Source organism: Sander vitreus, chromosome 6 (genome assembly GCF_031162955.1).
Source record: "Sander vitreus isolate 19-12246 chromosome 6, sanVit1, whole genome shotgun sequence".
NCBI lineage: Eukaryota > Metazoa > Chordata > Actinopteri > Perciformes > Percidae > Sander > Sander vitreus.
In genome coordinates, this window is record NC_135860.1 from 14,071,104 (window position 1) to 14,094,627 (window position 23,524).

Sequence of the window (23,524 nt, forward strand, 5' to 3'; positions counted from 1 at the left end):
GGCAGATAGGAGGATGGGACGGGAGGATCGATAGCGAATGGCAGAAAAATCATTCTGCCCAATGGGTTTTTACAGTATTGATCTGAGCAGTTTGCATTCTCATCCCAGCTTTAAATCTGGCAAAAGCGAATAATAAAGTGATATGGAAGAGGATTGGGGAGAAAGACCAGAAACTGTGTAGAAATTACAACAGTGTACAGGAGAGGGTGTGGGGGGGAGGGAGTGTATGTGGAACTATATAAACTTAGCACAAAAAGTAAGGAAATTTGTGTTTGGTACACCTTTTGGTGAAGACAGGGTGATGGTGTGGGGCGGCATCTCCCTCAGATCTCCCCCAGATATAGAGATGAGATTCTGCAACCAGTGGCAATCCCATATCTCCACAGTCTGGGACCGAACTCTATCCTCCAAGATGACAACGCTCGCCCCCACAGGGCGGGGTTTATCAGAGACTACCTCCAGAATGTGGGAGTGGAGAAGATGGAATTGTGGGATCAGCTTGGGCGTGCTGTTTGTGCCAGAGTGACCAACACAACCACGTTGGCTGACTTGCGACAAATGCTGGTTGAAGAATGGGATGCCATCCCACAGCAGTGTGTGACCAGGCTGGTGACCAGCATGAGGAGGAGGTGCCAGGCTGTTGTGGCTGTGTATGGTTCTTCCACACGCTACTGAGGCTTCTGTTTGTGAAATGAATAAATTGTTAAATTGCCAATATGTCTTGTTTCTTCAAACTCCAATCATCCAACCCACCAAACACCAAACGAGTCAATGGCAGAATAAACTGGCATTGGCAGAGAAGATTTGGCAAATTTTTCATGGGCATAACCCACATACTCAGCGCTGCTGCTCATCCCACAAATGCATGTTCCTTACAAATGGGGCACCATTTGAAAGGGAACTAAAAAGGCTTTCCAACGGTATAAGATTTATTGCCAAAAAGCATTGTTACCACAGAGAAATAATCTACCAAACACAAATTTCCTTACTTTTTGTGCTAAGTTTACAAGGTTGTTGCAGAAGAGCACCCTCTGACAAAGGGAAGACAGGCTGGAGGGACCCACACACACACACACACACACACACACACACACACACACACACACACACACACACACACACACACACACACACATACACACACACACACACACACACACACGCGTTGTTGTTTAAGTTTCTCATTTGCCAAGGACGGAGCCATTATACATCATTAGCATCCTTTGCACAATTAACTGACCTGACCACTGATGAGCAGGGTCTGGCTGACCCCACGTCTCCATAGCAACGGCCTCCAGCAGAGCAGAGCCAGTGTTTGGGCCACTTGTCAGAACCCCCCGGGGGTCCACAGTGACAAGCCGGGTCTTGTCACACACTAACACAGCGTGCAGAGTACAGGCCAGATGGCGTCTTTGCTACACAAGACAACAACACACAGTGGTTATGACAAACAGACCTTTGATTTCTGGGAAAATGTATTTTCCATTGCAAAAAATGTATTGAATCTTTTAGGAAAACTTTTTCATTTATAGAGCCCCTCTACAGGTACAGATAGGAAGTGTCAGGGACACTTCAGCAGATGCTTGTTGATGTACAACTTTAAACTCAGTACTTTGATTCAAAGAGAGTCCTCCATGTCACTACTCTATATATATATATGCTACACATACATATCCACACAAACACGTGCACATGGATTCTAATGGTATGCAATTTAAAGATTAAAAACAACCGGAAATTTGAATAAATAAAGTATTAATGCTAAAATGCAGGTGGTAACTTGATTGTAAAAACACCATTTGCAGTTTAATTGCTTATTTTTATTGGCGATGACTTTGATGACTGGTTGATCAGTAGCATAATCAGCAGGCCAATTGCATTATCTCCCAAAATTTCCCCACTCAAGATCATCCTGTCTTTGCTACACACATGATCCTGTTTACCGTAAACTGCGGCAAACAGTATCTCACTGCAACAGGAATCTTTCTGCTTCATGGAAACATAAAATATGAGTCACATTATGCTACACCGAGAGAGACTAATGTCGGCAAATGAGATATTTTGGTTGGACAGGTTTGTCTTGGTAAACTGAGATAAGTATGATGAAATATGAGTGTAAGTGTGGGTCCCTTGTGGGTTACATCAGGGTGGTTGTAAAGGTTTTGCGTGTGTCTGCTTTGCTGCATATCTGTCAGAGTAGTGGCTCCTGAGCTCTACAGTCACAAAGTTGATAAATTAGTAAGCATATTCTTAAAGACGCACACATACTACAAGCACAAACACACATATGCATGCATGCAAACTTGCATGCACGCACATAGAAACATACAGGAACACACACACTACACATACCTCTGTAGGAGTGAGGGTCACTGTGATGGATGCTGTCCCTAAATGGCCGCAAGTATTAAAAGCCTGGCGACCTGGTAAAAACAATCAGTCATGTCAATTTGTCACAGCTTAAAATTAATCATTCCTGTGTCTGTGATCATTTCCTGAATTAATTATTCTGACCATGTAGCTTAAATAGTCTGCACGCTGTGAGTGTGTCTGCCAGCACCATATGTGAAAGAACATTTAAGGAGATGGAGAGGAGTTTGAGGAATCACTGAGAGGAAGGGGAGGTTGTCAAACTGCATCCCCTTCTGGTCAAACCCTGTTAACTGCAGCTCTACATCTTTTCTACATGACACTGAGGAGAACAGAGAGGAGAAAGCTACAGAAGGAGGGTAAGGATGGACATAGGATTAAATCACTTCTGATGTGGCTCTTTTTGGTGGTAAAAGTACCAATATATTTGTTCAGATCATTTAGCACAGTTATAGCGTGATGCAGGGAAATAAGTTGGAGGGAGAAAAACAGGGTGACAGAGAGAATATGTACACAGAGGCTGTTCCAACATACTGAGGATGTTTGAGCACACTTCTTTGTGTTGGCTAATTGCACCTAATAGATGAGGCAGATAATGTGTTAAGGCTGTTGTTAATAGTTTGCATGGGAGAGAGGCTCAGAAAATGTAAATACATAATCACTAGCCAGATACCACTCAGTTGTTTTGGTTAGCCAAGTTAATATTGAGTGTGTTTACACAGGCGGCAAATTAATTATTTCCTCTGTCAGAAAAGTTCTGCAGTCAGAAAAAATTATTTGATGACTGAGTATACTCATACATACTGTATTTCAACTGGTAGTTTACACAAAAAACAAGTACACAAATTCTGTATTTGAGCAATAATTCATAGAGGATATGTTTCAAAAGTACATAGACACAGTATTATTTTTTTTACACATTCTGTGGACAGCAAAGGAAGACTTTCATTGTACAGGGAAACATGTTTCCTTATTGTGCATATGACAATTTGAACTTGAACTTTGAACATATTTGCAAATACTGTGAAAATGATGAATTTAAGTTGTATGTTATACAGAGCTGATACAAAAGTTCCATTTAGCTCCTTTTATTTTTCCGTCCATCCATTCATTATTTTTTTTTTTTACATTGTCTATACCCATTCATTCCTACTCAGGGTAATATCAACCTAGGATCTATCTGTGCAGGCATTTGGTGAAAGACAAGGAACACACAGACACACTCACAACAATAGGCAATTTACAGTCTCCCATCCACCTGACCTACATTCCTCTGGAAAGTGAAAGCACCACAACAGCACATAGAGACAGACAGAAACTCCACACAGAAATGCAGAAAAAAACAAACACCATTCTTATCTATGCAACACAAATAACCAATTTCATTCATCAGCCACCAAACAGTCATGTTGTAAATTGTCAAATTGTGAAATAAGAGACATCATGCAATGACTAAAATATATGCATTCATCCTAAAATACCAATGTGAAACCTGTGGAATTGTTGATATATATATATATATATATATATATATATATATAGCACTATAAAATGACTTGTAACCCACAACCCAGAACAATCACTGCTGTCATTAATGGCCATTCAATGCAGTATGAATTAAAGGAAGAATACAATCTTGAGCCATTATACATTACTTCATGAGCCACAACATCAATTTGACTTGAATGCCCAATATGTAAAACCATCCAGCTTAATCCTGTTGGAATCATCCAATCACAGCTTTCTCCGAGCTCATTCAAAATAAAGAGTCAGTGTGACGATTGCACATCAACAGTGTGTGTGTGTGTGTGTGTGTGTGTGTGTGTGTGTGTGTGTGTTTTTGTGACTCCCTTTGCTCAGCATCCTTTCTATTTTGTGTGATGAAAATCCTCTCTAATACAGACACAGATGGTTTCTATGGAAACCAACATCACTTTTCAGGCAAGTAACTTTGCAGGGATGGAAGGAGGTGAGAGAGGGGGGCAGGTAAAATATACTTCAAATTAATAAGAAATTCAAATGCAGTCCTCTGTGTATGTGTGCGTGTAAGTCTCAGCGTCTGTCTATGAGTGCATAAGTGTGATGAGCAGAAGAAAGCATAGCTCTAGCAGCAGGGGGGCAAGATAGAAAAGAGCAGAGGAAATAAAACTAAATGCGGAAACTTGCTGGTGGGATACTGGGACTGAGGGAAGGGTTTGGGCCAGTGGAGGAGGTGGAGGAGGAGGAAGAGGGGGGACAAAGACAAAGAAGCAGGGGAGCTACAGCTTACTAGAAAGAAAGAGAGAAAAAAAAGCAACTCAATCAGGGCGAGAAAGAAAGAGTCAATTGTTAATTAAACGTATGAGTGGCACTGGGCCCTCGTTGTGAGTATAGTATGCAGAGGAGTTACAGGTAGCCAAGTTATGCCAGTGCAAGTGGCAACAGTAGAAGTCCTGTCAGGGGAGCAAGCAGAGCACAACTCCCGTGTGGCATCATTAAAAAACCCATCGTCTCTCCCTTCATTGATTTAACTGAACAGTCTGAAAAATAGATCAATTAACAACCTCTGCTCTCTTACTCCTGATCTCTCTCTCTCTCTCTCTCTCTCTCTCTCTCTCTCTCTCTCTCTCTCTCTCTCTCTCTCTCACACACACACACACACACACACACACACACACACACACACACACACACACACACACACACACCCACCCTAAGGGGAGTGTGGGCAGCTGGTGTTGCCATGGTGCTAATGTTGTACCGGTCTGTTTCTGTGGTGATGGTGACAGGGGTATGTCCTAACTCCTAAAAACGTCAATGAATTTACTCTCGTACAGCAGCCAGCTCTCTGGGGACCATATGAGTAGCACTTCACCAACTGTTCTTTCTAGGAATAATCATCCCCTTTCATTAAACTGCCTGGCTGGAAATATTATGTACAGTCCTTGTACTTTACTGTATTATTCCTGTTTGGGTGCTGGCCAAAGTTCTTAGGTCCTGCCATAAAAACTACATTAAAAATGTATAGATTTAAAAAAAAAAAAAAAGGAATTCCGTACAGTGAAGGAGTGTTAGATTGTAATGTTTAGGAAGCTGACTGCACAAAAAACTAATCTGGATCAGGTAGACATTTAAGAGCCTGTAATTTGATCTGGTATACCAACAAATGCACTCATAAATTTTTTTTAATCCAATATCGCTAATGGAATGTCAACTTTACTTCCATGATTGTGTATGTTAGTACACACCAATCCAGCCAAGTCTCTAATGGACTGAATAGAAAAGACAGAAAGCATATTGGTATAAACTCCTAAGCTGTTTATTGTGTGCATCCAGCCCGATGTAAGTGTGTACATTAAATAAAAAATGCCTACTTAGGTGTCTATGAAAGGCTGGGTTGGCAGTAAATAAGTAAGGGATGGTGATGTGCATCCACAACTCTTAGACTTACTTGGGCCAGCCTGGCAGTGCTGAAGACCACCCACCCTTCATACCTTAAAGGAGGCCAAATGCTAATATGGAGCTTCATCGGGAAGCAGTCTATGGCCTCTGTTAAAAAAAGAAAAAGAGACCTCAGGTGGTATTACAGGGAGAATGCCTGGCCCTGGGTGTGGGGAAGAGGAGTTGACGTCCCCTGAAAGTTGGTGAGGGAAAACTGGTAAACTGGGTAACATGGTGATCTCCCTATGCAGTCTCCTCTCTTCGGCAGGAACACAACATGACCTGGACTCAACACATACATCTAGACCAACGAGAGAAGAGAAGAGAAGAGAAGAGAAGAGAAAGATGTATAGGAATAAGAGGAAGTGGGAAAGTGGGACAGAAGAGAGGATCTTAAGGGGGACACAAAGGAGGAGCAGCTTGAACTAAAGGCACTTTATATTGAAATTATGGTCAATAAAGAGGCTTACAGTTTGGCAACATGAAAGCAGTCCAAGAAAGCAAACAAATTCAATACTGCTAAGGCAGATCACAGACAAGCAAACACACACACACACACACACACACACACACACACACACACACACACACACACACACACACACACACACACACACACACACACACATACACAGGTTTAAAGAATCCTGTGGGACTAAATGACGGAACGAGGGACAGGTGTTCAGGGAGGAGCAGGATCATGTAAGGGCAGGGAATGTCAGAGGGCATCTGGTTATGGGGACTGACAGGGTTACAAAGGAATGAGTGTCACCATGACACAAGATATTTTCTTTTGTTTGTATGAATCTTCAAATGTGTATGTATGTGTGTGTGTGTGTGTGTCTGTGCGCGCACACCTATCCTGGGGTGTGTTATCCGCCATGTGAATCGCAGTCTGGCCCAGCTTCTTTCCCGCTATAATTACTCTTTTCATCATCACCATGGCAACATTACTGTCTCTCTCTGACCAGCTCACAATGCCGATTCCCCTTTCTACCTGAATATACTACACACATTCATAAAAACACAACAACTAACACAACAAATATAATCTTTCTGAATGCAATGCTGCCTCTAATCCCTCTCGTCATACATACACAAATACACACATTCATGGACACACTCATGTGTTGGTAGATCTGTCTCTCTGGTTGCCAGGGAAACACCAATATATGTATAAGGCATCAGAATGAGGGGTTCATTGATCTCCACTTCCTGGTGAACTGTGACTGGTGGGGTCATCGGAAGGGTTGTACATTTATGAAAAGGAAGGAAGAGCAAACAATAGTGTGTGTGTATGTGTGTGCTGTCCTGCCCTGCAACATGTTGAAGAGCTACACATCTCCACAACATAATGTTTTATTGGTAGAAGCATCCAGTACACCACTCATCTCTACTGTCAGAACAAAGAGTTAGACATTAAAAGATCCTGTTGCGATGGAAACAGTCTCCTGCTGATAGAACCTGGTGACATTTGTTATTATGATGATAACCTTATAGTTGACAGGTGTACGACATTAACGTGGACTAGCAGAGGCGATAAGAGGTGATAATGGTGGCCCACTTCCAACATCCACCTGCCTGCCTCTCTAAGGAATATCTGTACAGTTGGTCACGAGAACCATAGAATAGTACAAAAAAGAAGAAAAAAATAAATGGAGACGGTTGAACATTGGGATGGATACTGGGATGTGAAACAGTCAGTATAGTCTTCTGCAGACAGCTGCTGTCAGAGTGGCTGTGTCTTGGTTCATATCATCATTATGGTGTTGCAGCTCTACAGGTGACTGGTAACCCTGAAAACCAAGGGTCACATCTGGGCAGTCAGAGGGAAGGAGAGAAGCCAGATAAGGAAAAAGAAAGTAATCCTTTACAGTAAGCTGTAATGTTCAGTATTGTGTATCAGGGATGTCGGACTGAGGGGAAAAAGGGGACTGAGTACCCAGGGCCCTCATGTGAGGAGGGGCCCAAAAAGATGCTAGAATGAATAGTTGTGGATGCAGGGAGGGGCCCATAGAAAATGGCTTTCTACAGGACCCAGAATTTTGTGCTACACCCCTGTTATGTATAATCATAAATCGCTTGAAACCTGCAAAGATGTGAGCTTTGTTCATTCTACAAATGCATCTTATTTACATTTATTAAAATGTGTTCTTTCTGGTGTTACATTTTGGCCATTTCTTGCTTTTGCACTCATATTCTGTCGGCTAAATTCGGCTGGAATATGGGTTAAAAGCTATCCCAATTTCCATTTCCTCTGGGTCCTTTGCTATCCTCTGTTCAAACAGCAATAGACTAAACGGGTTTCCTGAACAAAAGGAGAGGGGCTGAGAGACAGGAGGAGAGAGAAAGAGAGAAGCAGAAAAGTAGGCAATGGACATTACCTTGGCCTTAAAATTATAGAACACAATCATGAAAATGAACATTAGCAAGAGAGAGATGATGAACGCCCTGGGAGCAGTAGAGCACCATCCAGTAAATAACACAGATAACAAGCTCATCACATCTGGGTATGTGCTGTGTTCTGGGCAGAGCACTGCCTCAGGCTGCCTGGCTTTCACACCTCTGTTACTCATTTTATTTTCACCCAAAATCAATTTTCTCTGTTCAAGCTGAGATTGTGTGAATGCTGTGACTGCCTTCATTCTCAAATAAATGTGTGAACTAATGGGAAGGTGTTTAATTCAAAAAGTTTTGACATCAACTATCACCAATCAGTGAGAAGACCTGTAACAAGTTGTTGTTGGGATCTCAATATATTGCATGCGACTCATTATTTTACACCATGAGATATGGCCAGTGAGCAGTTTTAGAAAAATGTGATTCATCAAATAACAAATACTTACTGTGTGGTCCTTTGTCAGACTATTCTGAACAGCGATGTCTTCACTACCCTGATGATGAATGAAGACCAAGTAAACAATTATATAAACGAACAAACAAAAAGTCAAAGACAAGAGAAGAATTATTTCCATGGCTGCCTATTGTGAGCATTTTTCACTGCTAAAACTTTACTCCTAACCCACACTTTGCTAGGCCTGCTATGGTAAGATTATACATCTAAAGGATGACACTCAATTAGAATAAGGACAAATGACAAATGCAGATTCTAAAACAAACAATCTTGTGTTGTAAAATGCCTCTTTAACTGGCAAGAAACACTTACAACCACAATTTGAATTACAGAAAAATGGAAAATAGAACAAACAATATTGCCATATGACTGAATGAGTGAGCTGAAAGGTTGTTACCACAGGCATTTCATTATGCTGGCTGACTTTTAGTCGAGTAAAGCTTATTGCAATATATAGTACGCTACATGTTTTCGATTTTTTTTAATGCTTGATTTGAGTCTTAATTCTATTCAAAGAGTCAGTTAAATTAAATTGGTAAAACCAGACACAAACGTACACATGTGACATGTGACGTACACACATGTTGGTGTGCCAGTACAGGGGACACTGACAGGGCAGAAACTAGGACTTGTTCGCTGCAGGACTGATGAACAGAGGGAGGCTTGGACATAGACAGAGGCTGGACATGCACTGTCTCACATCTGGATGAGACATTTCCTGAAGTTGCACACATGGATTAACACAACACAGACAGACAGACAGACAGACACACACACACACACACACACACACACACACACACACACACACACACACACACACCAGCAAATACCTAAAAAACGTAAATCTTTCCAGCGGTTGTATGTTTACACCCATGTCTGTCCAAACTCATATAATGTACATTGCGTAGTGAAGACTTCAGAGGAATTTAATATAAGCATTAAATGTATTCTGTGGTGAAATGAAAGTTATATCACTATATCGACATGGATGATTCCAGTAAATTCTTAATAAATTCCTGGAAAATAAATCTGGTTATATTCCAGAACATTCCCTAATAAATTCTAGAAAATTCCAGGTTCAAGGGCCAAGGTTTAAAAGTGACAGTCCGCTATGGGTCACAGTGACCTTGACCTTTGACCACCAAAATATCATCAGTCCATCCTTGAGTCCAAGTAGACGTTTGGGCCAATTTTCAAGAAATTCATTCAAGGCGTACCTGAGAGAATGGGAAATAGGTACGTACAGACGCACAACCTAAAAAAACATAATGTCTCTGGCCGCAGCTATCACCGGCTCAGAGGCATAAAAACACAACCGGCTCACTTGGAAATTAGCTAACTTGTCAACCGTTACCAAGTCGCTGTCTGTGTTTTTTTTTTTTTCCAAATATCATGAGAAGATGAGCAACTGAAAATCAGTGTCAGTGACGTAACCTAGGAACTAATGTGTCTATGGCAACCCAAGAATGTAAATATCCCTCACATCGGTGCAAAAATACGGCTCTCTTAAATGTTTAAATGGTAAATATTTGGTGTGTACCATGTCTGTACAGCATGAATTAGTTCAATAAGGAGTATTTTATATTTCTAAAGCATCACACTGGCAACCCCCTCACACCGAAAACAATAACAAAATAAAATTGAAATAAAAAACAGCAACAGAAAACATGGAAGCTGTAATGTTATAGATATATACTTTATTAATTATCTCTGATAAAATAAAATTACAAAATAATTTCAACTTCAAACGGCACTTTCCTTGTTCATTATCATTTAAGTTTTGTTAATACATATATCATAATTGTCATGACGAATGAGAAGAATACTATAGTTCAGTAATATTAGATATCAGCTATAACTGTGTTCAATCATAATGGTAGAAAAGACTAAGCAATACAAAGCTAGATTTCGTTAACAGCATACTATACAATATTCCAAGCGTATGTAATTCAGTATTCCGGCCACAGCGTGTCGCTATAAGACAGTTTTCGATATTGTCTCCAATGTAAGGGTAGGCTTGTCTCTTTTCCCATCACACCATTATAATTCCTCTCAGATATACCTTAATCTCTCTTTCTAAGTTTTATTTATTTCATAAACAAGCTGTTCCTTCATGGCCATTTATCCTTTATAAGGTTTGTTTGTGTTCCCTTGTGTTCATCTGTAGTCCACCTTGATCTGTTTTAAAGCAGTGAAAGAGCAGTCCATGTACAGCACTGTAACAAGTTCATGCCCAGATTTTCACAGTTATTTCCTCAGAAATATTGTCAAGATATCTGCAACGCCTCCTCTTATCTTTTGTCCCCAGTGACAGCAGCGTTCCCTGCCTCTTATTGAAGTCCATTTAAGAGAGAGCACTTTGGTTGTGTGTATATCTGTGTGTGCGTGCGGGCGGGTGTCTGTTCCTGTGTCTGCATTGGCAGTTTAAGTGATCGAGCAAGCAAGAGTGTTTGAGTGTATTTCTTCACACAGATTACATTCAGGATAACAGTGTGTTGTTTTGGGACTGAAAGCTTGAAAAAGAATGGCAGTAAGTAAGGTCTTCTTCCCCTTTATAAAGGGCCATACACACAACCGTACACTGTGAAAAAATATTATATCAACTTATAATCACAGCTAAACAATTGTTTGATTTTTTAAAAAGTCAATTAAATTACTATTGTAAAAATCATTTTCGTAATATATTCTAAGTATAAATATTTTTCAGAGAATGAATGCAAAACAATAGATACTACAGCATCCCAGTCAATCAGACTCCCCTGACTTCAGACAAGTAAAACAATGAGAAGATGATTTATTATTGATGGAGAACATTTTGACTGTTGTTACCTGTCTGCAAAACAATCACCAAATGTGGACCATTACGTTTGTGCAAAGCTCTGTCTTGTATGAGTCAGTGTTTCTTCAAAATTAATCAACCAGATTGAAATGGCAGTTTAATAAATGTTTCTGTAAAATCTTTTTTTAATAACCATCCCAGGATTAATGCACTTGATACAACTATAAATTGTCAATTTGCTGAGGTTTTTATAAGAAACAGAAATTAAACAAAATCAAACTCTTTAAAGTCTCATTTCAGTACAGCAAACCTACACGTACACGTAAACATCAGTTCAACTGAATCTGTAATTCAATAAATGCAGTAATAAAGTCCTGTTGTAGTTGTGTTCCCTTCGCGTCACAAACAGATGTTGTGATGACTTATGTCCCTCAGTGTCATACCAATTTATTTCAACTTCATCTGTAATTTGTGTAGTTCAGTGAGCGGTAACGATTCTCCCAACTGAGTAGTTAAAATGTCACAACTATGCATTTAAGTCTAAACTACTGCATCAGCTTACACTCACAAAAGATAAGTCGTTTGGATGAAATTTTTTTACAGTGTGTTGACATTGCTTGGCAGTGCTCTGTGGAGATTGACAGTGCATTGAGTGCTTGGCTATAGGCTTTAGTATTATCTTGTGGGCTACTGCACACAATTTATTTGTGTGAGTGTAAGTAGGGCCTGCATTGTGAAAAATGTTGTATTTATGTATTTATTTTTGTGCTGTGTTAACTTGTATTGCGTGAATGAAGTGTTGATATAAGTTATGTGTGTGTGTGTGTGTGTGTGTGTGTGTGTGTGTGTGTGTGTGTGCAGTTCATGCCACTAGTTTTCTTTTTTTTAAATATATATCATGGTCGTATTGATCGACTCTCTGTTAAAGGGATGCTCGTTAACACACAGGTAGCATTCAGATAGAAAATACATCATAAGGATAAAAAGTCATGGTCATTAATTCCTGATGAAGGGAGAGAAATTTGGAGAGAAATTGGGAGAGAGAAAGAGAGAGAATAAAAGGCCCTTTTCAGTAATCGGAGTGGATTCCATTTAGGAGCTCTGAGTTCATGTAATTATTCCTGGTTATTTCTCCTCCCCCTCTCCTTCCCCCTCCTCATCCTCCATTTCTCACGTTCTTGACGTTCTTCCTCCCCCTCACACCTTTCAGAGTCTCCATTTGATCTAAATTTTTCTTCTCCTTCCCTCGTCAAGGAAAACGCCCCAAAGTCCCTTACATGTCTCATCGTTCATACTGGCCCTCCATCTTAATCCTATTATTTATCCTCATAGTTCCGTCTTCATCCCTCCCTCATGGAGCATTAGTTTCCGAGGATCGCCTCACATTTCTCTCCTCCTCCCTCCTTGTTCCTCTTCTTTAGTCTGAAGTGAGAGGACTAGCACAACCCTCTCCTCCTCTCTCCCTGATTTCTTTCCATATTTGTTCTGTCCTGGTCCTCGGAGCTGTCTTCAGCAGCTAGAAGTGCAGGTGTTTGGGATGGGACTAGCCTCCAGGCTCCCCTCTGGGCTCAGAGGTGGGGGTGACAGAGGGGACTCTAAGGCCAAAGTAGGGACCTGGGATGGGGGTGATGCTGGAGATAAGACCTGGACTGGAGAAACTGAAGCTGCAGCAGCGGTTAAAGACGCAGCAGGGGACAGTGGGACCACAGCACCTCCTCCAGCACCTCCTCTCCCATCCCACCCATCCCTCCCATCCCTCTCTCGGAGCAAGTGGACCAGGGCGGCGTGCTGGGCGCTGAGGGTGGCCGATAGGTGGGCAGGCAGGGTGTTGAAGCCGGCGGTGAGCTGCTCCACCCGCTGCTCCAGGGACAGCATCTGGCGTTCCAAGTCCTCGCTGCGGTCGTTGAGCTCCGACATGAGCTCATACATGACGCTCTGCATCTGTGAGAGGAGAGGAGAGAAGAGGAGAGGAGAGGAGAGATGACTCAGTGCACACAGAGTGCTTTGAAGAAGGGACACCGATTGCAAATACGTTATGAATGTTGCTTTATTAAAGCTTGTTTAAAGAAAATGAATTTGGACTGAATAAATTAAAGGGGTTAGAGAGTGAAGCAAAAGTGGAAAAAGGGCAAGCCTGAGGCTCGGAAGAAGTGAGTAAAAAAGTGTCCAAAGAAGGAGGAGAAGCTGGAATAAAGAAGAGGCTGGAGGGAAGTATCTATGTGGGCGTTGTGAAGAAAAGGGAGAATAAGAGAGAGGAGAGAGAGAGAATGAAAGGAAGGCGGCAGAGTGTCCCTGCCTTGTACATCCTGGCCTCCGTAACCACGGGAAAACGCACAAGTGGCCAATTGAGATGAAGTCATTGAGATGGCATAATTGCACAATATTTGGTGCTAAAGGCATTGCTCCTTGGAAAGACACAAACACACACACACACACACACACACACACACACACACACACACACACACTCAATAGTTTTCTCCCTCTTTACTCACTCCCTCTCCTCTGTCTCTCTTTTACAATCACAGTCACACGCAGAAACACACACGCACACACGTGTTTCTGCACGCGCGCGCACACACTCACACACACACACACACACACACACACACACACACACACACACACACACACACACACACACACACACACACATTCTCACCCAGACACCCACACAGTAACAGAAAAGCATGAGCACTCCCTCCTCTCATTTCCTCCTCGCTCGCTCTCTCAGTCATCCCCGTTTTAACACTTGTTCCCGTTGCTAGGAGACACAAAACCACGGAAATGGGCAGGTCATCATTGAAACGGAGGAATGTTGTAGTATTTCTTGGGGGGCTAAGGTATTTTAGGTATGAGTTACTGACCTGAGCGATGGTTATGTGTCTGTAAAGTGGATGTCCTACATAAATGAAGAGCTCAGATGTGTGTGTGTGTCAACCGTGTCTGTGTGTGACTCACCTTTGAGAGGTCCACTAGTGTGTTGGCCTGATCACTGAGTTTCCTCTGCTCCATTTTCACACTGCGTAATCTGCAAACAGATACACGCACATTAAATACACACACAAAGTTGAAACCAAGTAAATACACAGTGGGCAGTCCAGAGAGCTAATCCCTCCGGGTCCAGACAATAACACTGTAGAGCGGTCACCTTGCCTGATTCAGCTTCATTTACACCTGCAGTGTGCTGTTGAATTTGAATAAACAAACATAGTGTGCTTTGAAACCCTGTAATTTTTCAATCCAGCTGAAAGTATACATACATTTAATATTGAAATAAGACTGAGACCTTCAGCTCAGGGTAGTTTTAATATTAAGAAACCTTAAGGGGAATAAGGTCTAAGGGGAAACTAAATGGAATGAAATTAGATAAAATAAAACAAATCGTTTTTCTTCAGTCCAATTAAAAATAGGACTGTCAACTCTCCAAACACAATACAAGGGAACATTTGGTCTAAACTAAATGTCTAATATGTGTTTTCATAACATAAACCCTGTGGCTTCCTCCATTATAATTTGATGAGGCTGCACCTCCAGATGAACGGTTTTGTACTCGTATCCCATCAAATCACCCTGTTACTGTGTTCACAGTCAGCCTCACATCCACAGTCCACATGCTTTAAGATTAGCCTTATTATAAGATTATTCCATGTCACAATTAAAAAAAATCTTAGCTCTCTTGATTCTGGCTTTTGAAGGCACTCGTTTAAATGTTCTCGTTCACCGTTCAAGATCAAAGGAGCAAGTGCCATTAAAGGGACGCTTAATTGTGATGCTAGACAGAGGATATACAAGAATCTCTGCGTAAACAACTTTCAACAGGACAACTACCATGGAAGAAAAGAATTACAATGCACGACTAAGTTCTGCTGTATGTACAATGCAGTGATTATTCAGTCCCACAACTGTATTTGTCTGGAGTGAACCTGCCCTTTAGTAGATGATGATTCATTTTGTGTGTGTGTGTATGCAGGGATTTATGCACTTTATCTGATTATCAGCGTTGATTCAACTTGTGGGTGGATAGAAAGTACAGCTGATTTCAAAGGCTTCAGCAGCTCAGCAGCATTGTTGTGTTCTTGTGTACATGTGTATGTGTGTGGGTGGATGTAAGGTGTGGTCTCACTGATGTATAGCCTGGAGGAACTTCCGCTGGTGTTTGCGGACTCTGGAGTGGTCGATCTTCTTCATCAGCTTGGTGTGTTTGTAGATGAGCCAGGTTTCCCTCAGCACGTTAGCCGCTGCATTCTTTATCTGCTCGCATACACATAAACACACACACACACACACACACACACACACACACACACACACACACACACACAGTTAGCAACAGGTAGCCCTTGGCAACTGAAGCAAGCAACAGGTTTGCCCAGATCGGTTCTCTTTTTCCCTCCATTATCCATTGTCTCCCTGCAAAGAAAAAAAAATCTAAACCATTGTTTTCTTCTTAGAGGCTGCCCTCATTCTCTCTGTCTCTCTCTACACACGCCAGCTTGCTTGCCAATGCTTTTCATGCACGCATAAACAGCTCTCTCCTTGGGGAGATTTGGCAATGAGAACCAACAGGAGTCTATCCCTCACACCCACTTCTCTCCTCTCCTGGCCTGTCTATATGCCACATTATACGTTAGAATAACTCAAATGGGCTGCATTATCTCGGCTGGTTGGAAGTAATTCACTAGAGTACTATTACAGTTTTTTACAACTGCTAACACAAAATGTTTACATGTCACACAATTTTTGAAACCTCTGTACAAAAACTACACACCAAATATCCCAAAAAAATTAAATTGCATAAAACACTTTTTTCACAACACTACACACAATTCTCTACCTAAGACACAAAAATCTAACAGGAAGTGACTTGCTTTCCTTTTCCAAACACAACCAAATCAAAATGCTACACTTATTCACCAGGTCACACACCCACTCCTCACATGTGCAAACACTAATTGATCAACTGATCACTAACCAATCACTGCTTTAGTATAGGCCCATGCATAAATCAAAGGTCAGATTACCTGTTTTGAATGATGGATGCCAACAATAGACAGAGCAAGATGAGGAGGAGGGTGAGGCAGGGGACGACAACGCGGACAAGTTTAAGGAGGAAGACTTGGAAGAAGAGGAGGAGGGCAAAGAAGTTAAGGAAGGAAAGCAGTGACAGACTGGGATCAAAAAACGGCCCTGGCATTTGCAACACACAGGCCCTATTTTTGTCAATAACCTAACTGGAAATTAGGAACTCTGCCTTCCGAGTAAATCTTTTTTTTTTTATTCACATTATCTGAATGTGAGATTGCTGTGATTTAATAAAAGACTCATACAACATGTCTGTAGGCTTCAGGTCGATCTCTGTGGACAAAGATCAGGATTCAGTTACATTAATTTATATTAGGGCTGTCAGCGTTAACGCGTTAATCGTGATGCGATTAAGGGCCGACGCGATGCATATTTTTTAATCGCATTAATCGCATGCCGGCATTTATTAATTTATTTTACACTTCACTCGGCTTTGCGTCGTGCCTAACAGGCTACTATTTTGACCCTTTGCAGCACCGTTACTTATCATCAACCTGCCACTTCCTCCTAACACATCCTGCTGCTACAGGCTGCAGAAATGATGGAGAAACACAGCAGCAATAACTCTGAATGGAGCTTTTTATTTTCCAAAACTCCCGGACGGCTCGTAGACAAGTCGAAAGCCATATGCACATTGTGTATAGCTGAATTAAAATATCACCGAAGCACGTCAAGCTTGAGCTACCACCTACGGAGCTAAGCATAGTGGTACAGTTAATGTGATGCTACCGCTAGCATGCTACCGGGTGCATGGGTGGCAACTAACTGCAGACCTGTCAGCATCGTAGAGGACTCGGGTCTTAAAGACGTACTACGGTTGGCATGTTCTGACCTGTCTCGTTGCCGTCGAGGGGGACAGTAGTTTTCACGGATACACAGCCTGTACGACAGGGAAAAAGCAGCCACACTGGAACAGCTGCAAGATGCTGCAAACGCTGTCTCATTAACCGGTGATCACTGGACATCAGTGAGTAATCAACATTATTTAGGAGTTACTAAACACTATATTGACTCTAGTAAGGATAGGGATTTTTTGTTTTTTAGTTAGGTACTTGGATGAATTGTGCAATAATGACAGATTCACACATTTTTCAGATTCAGATTCACACAATAAATAATTACAAATCTTAAAATCAAGTTCATAAAGTAACTTTCTTTGCATTCATTTGATTCCCAATCAAGATACACTGGTAAAAATTGCTTTCGATTGTTAATATGTACTTAAAAACTGTTCTGAAATGCAAAATAATAGAATTTTAATCATGTGATAAAATATGCGATTAATCGAGATTAACTATAGAAATTCAGCGATTAATCGCGATTAAAAAATTGTAATCGTTTGACAGCCCTAATTTATATCCATATCTGCTCCATTGTGTTTCATGTACGGTACATCTCTATAGGTTGCTATGTAATTACAACACAGGGGTCTGACACCCAGAAAGAAAAGTGCAGGTGGATATACCATAGAGAAAGCAGAAGGGTGAGAGAATCTGTAAGGACATAAATTGAATGAGAGACTTCAAAGAGCTGCTGAGCACTTAACAAAGAACAATTATACCCCCGTCTCAGGAGCACAAAAGACCCCGGCAGCTTGGCTAATCAGCACCTATCCACTGCAGTAGAGGACTGCTCACACACATAAGCGCCTACACATAAACACATGCAGACAAACACACACTATTGGCCACAGATGAAGAGAGTAGAAGGCCCTGGGCCTTGCAGATGTGTTTTCAATGACACGGAGGAAGTCAAACCAAAAGGAGCTAATCCAACATACGATAGTTTATAGAAGTATATAGATAATATATCAGAGCCGTCCAGGAGATTAAGTCATGCAGCTAACTTTTCATGTTACCAATCACTCTTAATGACAGTTACAAACACAGTTAAGATATAGTATGTAAAGCTCATGAGAATAAACAAAATAAATATAAAAAATATATAATATGTTCAGTTCACACGCCATGACCAATGTGATTTGGATGTAAATCTAGGGCTGGAATATGAGGTACAGCCTGCTATGCCATGTTTCCCCTCTGAGCCTCATCTCCAAGTGTGTATCAATAGGATTACAGAACCTCCATCCGACCATAGCAAGGAAAGGCACTGACAGAGGTGCAAAGATCCTGAAGAGGCATCATCAAAATGAAGACATGTCGATAGTGGGTACACCAATCTTTGCTGACATCTTGATGGTAGCGTTGCATTTTTTTTTTTAGAAAGTCTTTTAACATAAAATTAAAAATCACAACTGCTTACACTGCTGGAGAGGATATTTGCAACCAAACGTCAGTGATAGTCAGTGCAATTCAATTTGCCTGGATTATGTCTTATCTCTAGGTTACTGAAGAGCATATTTAATACCCCTCATATCTACAGGCCCATTGGTAAATTGATATGTCAAATCCTATTTATCAGTTGATTAATCATTGCAGGGTGAGTGAAATATGATGAATGATGGCATCTTGTGTCTGTCCGGCCGGCTCGCTGTGGACGTTTTCACACAAACTTCCAACATCTGTCCAGCAATCCAAGTTGTTGCACTGCTTTAGGCCATTTCATTTAGAGAGATTAATTAATTAATATAAATCGTGGGGACTGCTTGGCATGCAAATTACAGCAGCTGATATTATCACCCTGTGTGTATTTTACAGTTAATTCACCCCACTACCCTCTTTTTTTTCCTTTTTTTTCTATATCCTCCTGGGAGTAGTAAGTAGAAACTGAGGCAACTCCATTTACAAAAATAAAAGACTCAACATGAGCTGCTAAGAAAACTCCACAAGAAACCAAATGACAGCAGCAGCTATTTCTCGACCATATGGCCTGTACTTTGGCAACCATGTTGGGGCCATATGGCTGGTTTGGGTCAAAGATCTGTTCTAGTTGCTCCCCTACACAGCACACCTTATGGCAGGTACATGAGTAATCTGTTAAAACAAGGGGTTCCCACATCTCAGCATGTTGGGGGGTTGATGACATATTGTTGAGTATAATTTAATCAGTACAAATATAAATATTATAGAAATGTCACAGACATGACCACTATTAATAACAGTAATGTAATGTATTTTTTTTTCAAATAAGCATGGACTCAAATATTTAGATATTGGCATCAGGAAGTAAAAATATTAGAATTGGGCTCTGACACCTTGCTTATACTGAAAAAAAACACAAAAAAACCCGGATTGTTTCCCTTCATTTTCCATAGTGATGGAGAAAGCTAAGGCGCCTGGCCTGACCCTTCCAATCCAGGCATTATGTATGCAATTAGTAATTTGGTGCTGTGGTGCTAGAATTACAATAGTGTTCTCTAGGAGAGCAGAAAACATAAACTAACAAACAGACCAATTACCACGGCGCCATGTGGCCTTATCTGCTCTGACCTTCCCCTCACGGGGAAAAGACAAGGCATGCACCTCACATGCACACACACACACACACACACACACGAACAAACAAACACAAAAACACAAGACAAACAAATCAATGAAATCATGAAACTAAAGTAAAAATTGGCTTCCACTGGTTTTATACGTGTATGTGTGTCTCCTGAATGAGGTCAGATCAGGATGAGTTCAATTGATAAACAGTGAAACACACCAGAGTGATGTGTAAATCCATTGAATGTCAAATTATTTTTGGTCGCTGTCACAATATGTCTACACTAATAATGATCCATCTGGCTTACATGTGAATTAAAAGGCTGTCAGAATAGGAGTTATTTTTACTGCATGAAATGAAAGCTAGCTTAGTAGAAATCTTCGGCGGTTAGATTGCTCCCATTTGACTATTGGTGTAAACATTGGAAGGCATTGCAGAACCTCATTCTTGGCTGCAGCCCAGAGTGCACTCTGAATATTCAGAGGGCGAAGCTCAGAATATGCCAGAGGGACTTCTAAAAGTGCTCTGATTTAACTAATCGTCCGGAGTGGTGGCAGAATACACATTCGGATTGCAAATTTATAGAAAGACAACATTTTCAACTTTGCAACTCGACTTAAAAAGCTTCAGATCAAAGTACTGACCTCAGAAACAGCCATATGCACATGGTCAATTGGCTTATTGCTTCAATGAATGGCATTTAATTGACATGGTAGTTTCATCAAAAGGAAGGACACAGCAGTCCACTCCACTGGCTTAGCGCCTACAGTAAGTGTGTCCTGCTTTTTCAGTTTTGAGAGCGCTCTGTGAACATTCAGGGCAATGTTCTGACCAGATGGACTTTCAGCAGGGCTCTGCCTTAACCAATACAATCAAAACACTCTGCATCAACAAGTCCTGACATCAAACATGATCACTTACAACCTCAGGCACATGGTCGACTTTGGGGCTATGTTCTGTAATTTCCATCTGTATTAATCCTATCAAAGGGAGAGGAACACGTCACTTTACTGAACACTGCATGGAAATGAACCCTTTGCCTTGAACCTTGAAAGATGTTTTTAAAGCACATCATCCTCCTTCATAAGGTTATTAGGCCCTCTTCACCCAATCTGCAACACACAAGATATCAGTCTTGTCGGCCGCGTCTAAAAATCTGATCTGAGGATGAAAGGAGAGAACATGCAAATGTTGGAAAGTGAAAATATTTTGAAAATATGTATCTGTAATATGTAAAATAAGTATCTGTCACAGTGTCAAAAATACCACACACATTTGAACTAAAAATGATCTGTGTGGTTCACAGATGTCTAAGGAAGTTAGTTTGCTTGCAGTTTTAGGCAAGTGTATCTCGCTGCAGCCTGCGGGAAGGCGGGGCTTGACATCAAGCCCTGCCCACATCCAAGTCAGTCATTTTTCTTTGCTTACGTCACTCCCCCATACGCTCGAACGGACCAAGACAGCCTGGTAGCATTTTTTACTATGAAGGAAATTATTTGGATAAATGCCATGTTTTCATTTTGAATCTTTTAATTTTATTTGAAAATTGTATATTCATAAATGTAAATGATCTGAAAGAAAACCGAATATTCACCAATTTTGAAACTTATATTTTGAAACTTTAAAACGACTGACAAATAAGAAAGCCATCTGGACTCTGAACATTTACAATTAACACCTCTTTAATGTAAATTTCATGTGCCCCTTTTTGGTGTATGTATGTATGTATGAATTTAATGTTTTCAATGTGTTTATGTATCTGTACTTGAATAATAAAGACGGCCTGGTCGCAAAGCTGATATAGCCTATTGTTTCACATTAGATAGAAACTGATGATGTAGGCTAAACACAAACGACATTTCATGCAACAGTGAAGCTTTCATGTAGTTAATGTAATTGGTCCAGTGTACTTTTTATAAAAGGTAAAACTAATATATTATATAGACTTAATACATGCAAAGCGAGATATTTCAAGCCTGTATTTGTTATAATTTTGATGATTATGGCTTACAGTTTATAAAAACCCTCAGAAAATTTTAATATTGTGAAAAGGTCCAATATTGTAGGCTCAAAGTGTCCCACTCTAATCAGCTAATTAATTCAAAACACCTGCAAAGGGTTCCTGCTCCTTGGATATTCGGCTTCAGTGACCTGCACAGTAACACACCTAATTTAAGTATTTCAAAAGGTCGAACACACATACAGATGTCTAGACAGTAAAATCGCTACGTGATTACCGTTATATCTGAGGGTTGAAGTTGCATTTTGACGGGGTAGTGCAAGTTTCTGCTGTGGCTTAGCTGAAGCTAACGCAGCCTGAGCTTTCACGTTGCAATATAAAAGGTGTTGACCGTTGACTTAGCTAGCTAGCACGCAAACAGTTAATTTACATGTCTACGAGCATGTCAGCAAACGACAAATACCGAGGAATATTGAAAGAAAGCAGGGGAAACTAGTACTTCCATACTTTTTAGCATTGGCTAATTAGCAACCTGCCTGCCATGAGATGTTAGCTTCCGAGCTAGTTAGCAGCTAGCCCCAGAAGTTCATGAAAACAAGGCTTTCACCGGAGCAGTCTTACGTTATTCCCGAACCACTCTTTTCGTTTCAAAATCGGAAATCAAATGAACGAAAAAGTACACGGGCCCAATTACAGTTCACTGTTGTTGCATGAAATGTCGTTTGTGTTTAGCCTACATCAGTTTCTATCACTTAATGTGAAAAAAGAGGCTATATCTGCTTCGCTACCGTCTTGACTTGGATGTGGGAAGGCGGGGCTTGACGTCAAGCCCCGCCTTCCCGCAGGCTGCAGCGAGATGCTCCTCGTTTTAGGGCTCTAGCTCAGTACAATCACACCCAACACGTTTTCTTACACAACACAGAGATAAAGACAACGACCTCAAACACAGACATCAATAACAACAGTTTCCACTGAAGCGACACTGATTGGCATTTTATTGACATTCTTGGTAATCCTTCAAAGAGAAGGAAACACCATTTCACGGATGTAGAAAGCCAGTGGGTGTGCTGTGTGTGTGTGCGTTTGTGTGTGCACACATATGATAACAGCAGGATGTAAAGTCTATCTTTGCATTATTCATTATAACGCCTTGAGTGATTGTATTCTCTTGTTACTGTGATATGGCAGAGAATGGCCCCAGCCATGTAAATCAATGTGCATACAACAGTTACAATCTTTGCTCTGTCAGTAATAGAGGGCAGGAGACAATTACCACTGCATAAACCCAAAGACACTTTGAAGGAAATGTCACCAAGCAGCACGCTGCATTGTGTTGAATGAAACTGCTGTATGGTGCTTCCCTTACTTGATGCTTTTATAAGATGTTGCTTTACTTGATTGAGGAGGACATTCACTTTGAAATTAATGGTATGCTTTTCTTTATCTAGGGGGTGATCAGCATCAGTTTGATTTATATTTATGCAATGAAAATCATTGCAATTACTTATACAACTTCCAAAAAGAACAAAAACGTCCGCCAGGAGTATAACATTACAGTTGCAGACTAATTATGATTTGATTTAAAATATATCCACATATGTGTTCAGCAGCAAAATAATCATACAAATAGATTACAAATTAGTGTGAGGCTGGTCTTTCATATATT

The 23,524-nt window shown here is 40.9% G+C and overlaps 1 protein-coding gene across 1 annotated transcript in view; it reads right to left on the bottom strand.

Annotated features, from left to right (window-relative positions):
* Nucleotides 1-10,400: 10,400 nt before the first annotated feature.
* The window catches only part of kcnn3 (potassium intermediate/small conductance calcium-activated channel, subfamily N, member 3), a 67,778-nt gene continuing 54,654 nt past the window's right edge, over nt 10,401-23,524 (bottom strand). Inside the window, exons 7-9 of the mRNA XM_078251852.1 lie at nt 15,553-15,680; nt 14,388-14,457; nt 10,401-13,367 (exon numbers count right to left, since the gene is read on the bottom strand). Of these exons, the coding sequence (XP_078107978.1) occupies nt 12,936-13,367; nt 14,388-14,457; nt 15,553-15,680 (630 nt within the window). The 3' untranslated portion in view covers nt 10,401-12,935. The remainder of the gene's footprint in view (nt 13,368-14,387; nt 14,458-15,552; nt 15,681-23,524) is intronic.